The following is an 8,604-nucleotide window of genomic DNA, read 5'->3' on the forward strand; positions in this document are numbered from 1 at the left end:
TGAAAAATGAATTCTTATCTACCTTGCATGTATTATAAGAACCCATATAATTTTTTGCAACGCATTACAACTCAGCACTAGGGCCCTTAACAATAGCACAATACTATAAACATGGAAAATTAGAAAACTCATATCGTGCACACTTTTTGAAGGATACATCGCGTCCCGCAGTGGAACATGCAAGTAAAAATCATATTGTACATTTATCTTCAAGTTAAAGTTGTTAAGTAAGCTACCCATACGAATATGCATCAAGAAGTTGATGGAGATGTACAATTTATTAAAATTTAAAGCAGGACGAATATTCTCTATGTACGTTGAATTATCATACAATTTTCAATTACTTCACGATGGAAATTGTTATTTTCTATTCTTGCGCACGGATTTCGACACTCCTTCGATATTTTATGCCGTACAATAAGCTCAGCCGTACACTACGTTCGAACGTATAGAGCGCTAACATCTCCGAACGCAAAAACAATCTTGGGTCGCCGTATCACGGCGCCATCGAAGCCGCAATTGTCTCTTCCCGATTAGCAGCGATTCGCCGGGCCTCTCTGTGATTTCGGGTTCCCTTACATCTCTGGTCAAAGCTAAGCATTGCCCTCCATCCTAATATGGATGTGAAGGTAAAGATGATTCAAACAAAGATCAAGAATTAAAGCATTACGGCTGAAAGAATGACAACGTCTAAATGGAGGACAGAGTGAGAGAAAAGTAGCAACTTTCGGTGTTGTTCATTCTTCAAGACGATCAATGAGCGCTAAAACCTAGCAAGCATCCTTTCCTGTGCGTCTATTCGCGATAAACAGCGGCGGCACGGTACCTGATGATCTGATGATTTGTGCAGTGGGCACAAGCGGCACCCAACAGTGAACGCATATGGAGATGCTTCCTAACTAAAGTGATTCGGATAAATCAAGACGTAGCCAGACTGCACTAACGACCGCACTGAGCGTTTATTGTGCGATCCCCACCCTGTCATAAAATAACCAGGCTTGTGTGTTCTTTGTTATAGCTTTCCATTTAGGTTGGGCGTTGCCTGATCTCCGGTTGACGATATACCGAATGATAGCTGTGGAAGTTTTCATACATGAAAATATTAAAAATCTCATTACTTCAAAAAATCAATTCCTGGAACTGAAGAACCAGAAGATAGCCTGAAAGCAGCTCGATAGCTTGCTCAGTGATCGTTTGTTAGATCGTGCAATGGAAGACCTGGATCCGACAGAAGACGGTATGTCACAACTTTGGTTTCGAAGGTGCAAGAAACATATTCCAATTCAATAAAGTAGGTCATTTCGAAAGAGTAGACGATTCTTACTTTTCCAGGGGTTCAGTACTTTAATAGCAGGCGAAAGCCTTTTCTTCGGTCTCCAGTGTAGTTTCTCCATGAGCACACTCTCAAAATCAACCCTATTTGGGTACAGTATCGAGGATTTGCCCCTACTTGGGATCTAGGGCTTCTTCAACAGGTCTACGAAACAGCTTGGTAACCATATAAGGAGCACATTTACATCATAGCCCTTGGTATTCATAGCTTTCGGTAATGATAATTTTTTCAACACCCAAATTTGAACCACTGATAGCCGCATACTTGTTTTGTTTATGGTTACCATGACAGAGCACTCAAAGAGATGCACGTTAACCATTCGGATGACCGCCCCCAGCAACAGACGCCGTTTATGGCTACGAGAATAAATAATCTTTTCAATATAACATTCAGGACCTATTTCTGTAGTAGATATAGACGGCAGAGAAAATCGGGGTAAGCTCAGCAACAGGAAGTTACGCAGAACTACTGGCAAGTCTGCACACGACCCCAAAAAGGCCTATGAAATAAATTAATTTCGCCCTTAAACGTACCGTAAAGGTAATATGATACATTTCTGCTGAATGTTCCCCAGTACTAGGACTTCTTTTTGTGACCAGGCCACAAACTCCTATTGGCTAATACTACCTGCTGCATGGTGGGATCCAGTCGAAGATTATGTCACTGATTTTAATTGAGATACTACTAGAAAATGAACATTTTGTTTGTAGATAGCACAACATATTATCTATTGTGACACCGTATACTTCTTCGATATTCCGGTAGATTCTTTGAAAGGCGGTCATCTCTTTTTCTATCACAATCTATCAGCGTATGTTGAATCTATCTTCATATATCATTTAACGTTTATTGTTTTTTTACTAGATTAATTGTTTGTTAAAAAGCTGATTTGCGTATTGTTTTTCGCTAAACAAGGATAGTCTGAAAAACTTCCAGCCTCAGCAACAAAATGACACTATTGGTAAAAAATGTTGAAATACAAAGGCGGCATTTTTAAAAAAATATTTTTGAAAAAAATAATCGTAAAGCCGTCTGTAGATTATTGCATTTGAAAGCCAATACATGTGGGTAGCAGCTTAATTGGCGATGAACATATGGTACAACTGAAAATTACATCGGAAAAGTTCACCAAACGGTAGATGACTACCAAATTAGGTTTAGAGGAACCGTTCAGGCTGCGAGCATTTTAAATGAATGGGTTTGTCATATACCTTCTGAAGGTGTAAATATGAAAAAAACTAATTGCGCATCGGGTGCCGCGTTTTTACATTTAGGATCAAATACACGACAGACTGAGCATACCCAAAGCCTTGCTAAACTAGATTAAAGTTTTGCCGTTAATAGCCATAGGTAATACATGTATGCTAGCAAACGCGTATGTACTAACCAGAATATTATGTTGACAAATAAAAAAGCGTTTAAGTCTTTTCTGTGTTAGGTTAAAAACGTTCCAGGCCGCCTTTGTCAATAATTGGCGGTTCATGGCCACAAACTGCATCAAGCTTAAGGCATCAGATATAGGCTTTGACTTGGCTTGATCTATGCCGCCTAATAAATTTGCTCCTTTTGTTTGAATATTTCACTATTGGCTATTTGTGATAACTATCGAAATATAATTTTCTGGCTTGGTTTGGATTCAAGTGGAAGTGGAGTTATACCATTGCCTATTGATGAAGTTTTTGATAGGGATGAATGTTTTAAAGCTCTGCAACAATATAATGCGTCGTATTTTTTTGGTTTGTTTCTAAACACAGACGAGTTCTGGGAAAGTAACAGTTCGCATTGGTGTGGATGGTCATGTCGCTACACGGTCGCTCCTGCTTTAGCCGTTGGAGCTGTCGTAAACGCAGCCCTAGCTTGCGTACTCGCCCGCCGAAAGCTTCCCCTTTCTGCAAACGAACTATTTATGCTCGCTATCGTACTCAACGAACTTGCCTATACGGTGGCCTTCCTCTGCGACTATTATCTCTTTGGCCAATTCATGCAGACGTACAGTATGTCCACATGCTATACATTTTATTAACTCACAACTTGCTTGTGCTATATATGTATATATGTGTTTGTATACATAGTAAGGCACCGAGATCTGGTCGGCTGTCCGTTGTAACCTCGTTCCGCCGCTGAAAAAAGCCTATTCTATCTAGAGCAAAAAAGTGAATCTGTCGTGGTGGAAAGAACGCATAGTCTTTGCATAATAAGCTACTATTCCATCCTCTCACTTTCCACGTATCCTTCAAAAACTACCTTTCATCCCGAAATCGACAATCTATTGCTCGTTTTCGTGAGGTTTCTGAAAGATCCAAGAAAAGATTTGCATGGGGCAAATCAGTAAATCTTCTATAGATTTTATAAACTTGGAAGATTTCATTTTCCAAAAATTTCCTGCATTTTTTTTTAATATAACATGTATTTGAGCAACACTTTTCACAAGTTTCCACCTAGTACCTTGCGAGTTTATGGCTACTGTGAAAATGTCATTTACGGATTGAGAAACAAACCTTATGAAAATTATCAGTGAATGTTTTAGGTTCCAAACTGAAGCTGCGACCGCGGTGAGTGGTGTTATAATGAATAAGCGTCACCGTCACAGATTGCAGCTCCAGCACATATGACAATGCTGTTTACCTGTTTGCTGAAATACCTGTTTTGAGTTAAATACGACTTTACAAACGAAGCATAAAAAAATCCTGTTTTAGGTGTCCCATTCTATATATATATATATATATATGTATACATACATACGACTGTCAAGGTAAAATCAGACTAAAATAACATGGTGCTGCTGTATTACTAAAATAATTATTTTACAATAACAAATTAATTGTATATGAATTAACATTTTAGCACAAAAAAAAGGTGAATAACAGGACTGCTGATTTTCAAAAATATAATCTTTAGAATATATCAACTACATGAGGGTTAATTTATCACTCACCTTTTTTTTTTTTGTAATCAATAAACCCATAATTCTGAGCTTGAAATAACGGGGTCGGAAGGGGTAAAGGGTTTCAAGAAATCGAAGGTGTTGCGTTACCTAGACAACTAAACAAGGAAAAGTGTCTTCATGAATCTTTTAAACTTGAAATACCAGTAGTAAAGCAAGAACGCTTGGTTTTTGTCCCCTCACTGTAGGGGGATATTTCTTAGCTTTCATTTATTATATATAGGATAGTATTTCATGTTATGCTTGATTAAGTTCTTCATAAGATTCAAGAATAGGTAATGGCTACATCTTGTTGTATTGTTTTTGCACGCATCGTGTGACGCGAGCCCAGGTGGCCTGCACGATCCGATTTGGTTTTGTCGGCTTCGTTTCCTAATCTATGAGTCGTCGAAGGTAGCGTCACTCGGATTACCGGCGCTGTTCGCTCTGCACGAGGCAGTTACGCATCAGCGTTCCGCCTCGACGTCTCCATTGGTCGCCTTTCTGTTCCGGCATCGAGTGTCACTTGTTGTCGATTTTATTATAATATGCGCTGTGCTTGCAACACCTATCTTCTTCGTACTCGGTGCGTATTCCTAGAAAGTCAACAAACACTAACTTTATACGTGTAATTAAGTGCTTCTGAGTGATTGTTAAATTAGATCTCTGTATTTAGAAAACTTTTCTAAGTCACGATCACCTTACGTTAATTGAACGTTTTACTATAATTTGAATTAGTTTCGTTTAGTGTTGTATGTCATGCCTTAATCAGATCAATATTTTTAACCGTCCGTTGTTTAACCAGGGTCGTACAACTAGGTTGATCATATATCGTTTCAACGTATAGTTACGTTCTCACATTGCCCACATAGTGGGTACCTAGATTAACAAATATTTTTCTCCTATATATACTAGTTTTTTCTTAATATTTTGCGTTTTTTATAGCTTTCCATAATATGACTAAATACATGTAGCCTGTACGAATTCAATAATAAAAATAAGTCTTTTTGTTGTTATTATTATTATTATATAAGAAATTTATTTAATGCTCGAGAATGAACAGCTCCTCCATGAAGCGGTAGAAATATGTACACACTCTCTGCGACAACCGTTGAAATTACACTAAACGTTCTCGTTTCGGAACAGTCTTGTTCCCTGTAATTTTGACATGTCAACCAGCCGACCCTTATTCTATTCCAGCTTTTGTTCCGACTGCTACAAGTATGTAGGGCAGTCCTGACGTATTTTATTGAAGCTTCAATGAAGATTTGATTACAGCGGGGTAGAAATAATCAAACTAGGTCCCTTGTAGAAGTAATTTCTACCAGATAATGTATTAGAGTGTTCTCTGCGTATGCATTTCTTACGAGAGGAAAAAAGTTTGGCATTACGATTATTACATAAAGCTGAGCTGGCAAATTGAAATACAGCTCCGTAAAAGTAAAGATAAAGATGCGCTTTTATTATTTCAAATGTATCCCCAGTTAGTTTCACTCAACACGCAGTAGAACGCTCGAAGCTTTGTTACCTAGTCACCGACAACGATTCTACGGCCTGCCCTGGCGAACCTGCAAGCTTTGCCGCTCGGCATTGGCAGACACAAACTGTTACCTAACTACCGGCTTATACTGTCAACAGGTCAGCGGCATCCTTCAGAAAGTTGCTCTTTTTTGTTCTTCAAAGCAGAGGAAAGGGCGATCTCTATTATTGGGATGATCTGCACTAAGATTCGTTTTGGTCTTCTGATCGTCTCACTTCTCACCCTCTGGATCGTTGCTATCTACCTTTACGTCAAGGTATATTCAATTTCAATTCCTTTCTTAAAATGTCACTATTGAACTGGATGAAAAGTCAAGAAATAGACGCACGAGATAATGTCGATGAACGACATTTATTAGCCGATCATTGTCTCGTCATGCGTTAACGCATCTGGAGCTCAATCTCGACATATTTTAAAAAACAATTTTTTAAACGGTCAGTACTAAAGAAATACTTTGATTGGCCACATTTAGGCAACGATATCGGCATCGGTTCCTGCGCGTCTCATAAGTTTCTGGTCTGAACAGAAACTTGTCAACTGTCTCACCATCAAGAATACACTTTTTGTCATGCCATTTGCCGTACGTTTTTTTATCGCATTATAATTTATCTTGTGCTGTTGACATAACAATGCAGCTTATGCTTATATTACAAAGGCATTGTCAATAAACATTTTATTATTATTTTTTAGTCGAAACGAATATATATATCCAAAGGAGGAAGTTGCCTTTATTTTAACTATTTTCTTTTGATCTCTGAGCGTCTATTTCAAAAGCAAGGTAAACTGATACTTAATTAGAAGTCTCATTTTATTAATTTCAATACGTTTCCTAATGAAATTATGTACTCCTATATTCTGTGGCAGTACTTTTTTAATTCGAGCACATCATAGCCTATGTGCGTATAGACTAGCGTAGGGACAGGACTGACTAACCGGCTAGAATCAGCTCTAGGCAATGCACGAGTATTTCTTTCGAGCCTTTTTATCATGTATGACACGCTTGTGTAAAAAAAACGTCGATAGGTAGAAAGTAGGTAACTGCTTATCCCGAAACAGTTGTTTTTTGTCAGATTTCAACAAGTACGTTTACGTTTTGTCAACAGTGAGCGAACAACGGACGAGTGTACTTTGTTACTGCGATTTCGATCGTAGCCCTATCCTCATTAAGGATCTCCAGTAGCCGTTGTTGACAGCATTCAACGATTGCCTTTAGCTCTAATGTTTACAATATGCAGCATTCTTCATATCACGCCAAATAGAAATAAAATTGTCGTAGATGACAGACTCTTCTTTGAGTTCTGTTTGTCAATGATTCTGTTAACACTTTTACGTAGACAAACAGCTGGCGGAACTTTATTCAGGCGTACTAACTACTTAGTAGTCACAGAGCTGTCTATATGTGGCCAGCCAATTATATACCACTCCCTGATAACTAACGCTTTCTAGCTTGACATTATAATGTTACCTTTTTTTGTACGTTTTACACCAGGTAATGATTGAAATACGGATGTTGCATATTAATGTTCCTTATTGGGTGGAGGACATTTGTGATATGGCTCTCTTGCTAAACTTCATCGCAAGTGCCCCAATTTTCCTGATTATTCAGCCCGAGTTGAGGTTTTGGTGCAAATGGCGATGCTGCGCGTGTGCCCCAATCAGTAGGGCTTTGACAAATCTAGCAACTGGCAGTCGCAGAAAACTGTACCAGGATCAACAGCAGCAGCAGCAGCAGCAGCAGCCGACTGCCGGAAACGAGGTAGAACGTGCCAACATTTGAGGCTCTATTGTAGTAAAATACTAGGACAAGCAGGAATCGTGCTCGACCTAGACCAGCTGCGACTTTGGCCAGCTTCATATGGGAATGACAAATCAATTGCGCATCTATATCAATCTTCAAAAGAACTTTAAAAAGACTAATAAAGGATCAACAACGCGCAGTATTCATCTTTTGTATATATCTATATATTGTAGAAGGCTTGAAGCGCTATTAGTGAAATATTTTTCTATTTTCAATCTTAATAACAACTTGGTTCCTATCGTTCAGAAGCTTTTATTTGTCGTAAATGAGGATGTCGAGTGATCGATCGAATGGAAAAATCAGCAAAAACGTTGTGTTTAGTTTCGACTAAAGCTTTTAGTCTGTTCAATGGCATTGGAGCAGACGATAAGTTGTTATGGCAGTGATAGTGTGTATTCGTTGTGGTAGCCGATGATTGCTTTACAATCTACAGTTGTCCACAGGTCACGTACGAATTCTAGTCGTCGGTTTCCTTACGGTCCTTACGGTATATGTGCGTGTGCGCGTGTACCGATCCAATCACTTGCATTGTACTGTTTACCCTCTTGGGCATAGACGTACGAGCCAAGGTTTTTCTTGTCGCTGCCTGACTCTCGATGGTCTCTTGCCCTCAAACTACCGCGTACTTTAAACGGCCATGCGCAAAACTAAAAAATTATAATATGAAGCTTTGTCCTGAAGGTCGTACCGAAGGTAACAAATGATGCGGAAATTAATAGCAAGCATACGTGACGGGCGGTGCCGGCCAACGTTTGCGAATGTCCTCAATAACGTAATAGCGTAAATCTTAAATTAGAAAGTATACGAATTTATTAGTATGGACTACCTGGACAAGTATGCATGTAGGACAATATAGAACAAATTGACTGCATATAAATATCTGTTATTCTGTAAGCGATACGTTTATGTTTGGAACGCCATTTTTCATCATTAAAAATACCCGGCTCCTTGCTCATCCTGACAAACGATAAAGAAGCGTGCAAGCTTTTCGAGATTAATGGTAGGTGGTT

At 38.8% G+C, this 8,604-nt stretch overlaps 1 protein-coding gene across 1 annotated transcript; it reads left to right on the plus strand.

Moving 5' to 3' along the window:
• Positions 1-673: 673 nt before the first annotated feature.
• On the plus strand, positions 674-7,736 carry LOC111267397 (uncharacterized). The gene is made up of 6 exons (XM_022845633.2): positions 674-1,237; positions 3,088-3,327; positions 4,609-4,842; positions 5,895-6,052; positions 6,269-6,376; positions 7,286-7,736. The coding sequence occupies exons 1-6, from the start codon at positions 1,210-1,212 to the stop codon at positions 7,571-7,573; spliced, it is 1,056 nt and encodes a 351-aa protein (XP_022701368.1). The 5' UTR covers positions 674-1,209; the 3' UTR covers positions 7,574-7,736.
• Positions 7,737-8,604: the final 868 nt, after the last annotated feature.

Source organism: Varroa jacobsoni, unplaced genomic scaffold, assembly GCF_002532875.2.
Source record: "Varroa jacobsoni isolate VJ856 unplaced genomic scaffold, vjacob_1.0 scaffold_1179, whole genome shotgun sequence".
In the NCBI taxonomy this organism is placed as follows: Eukaryota; Metazoa; Arthropoda; class Arachnida; order Mesostigmata; family Varroidae; genus Varroa; species Varroa jacobsoni.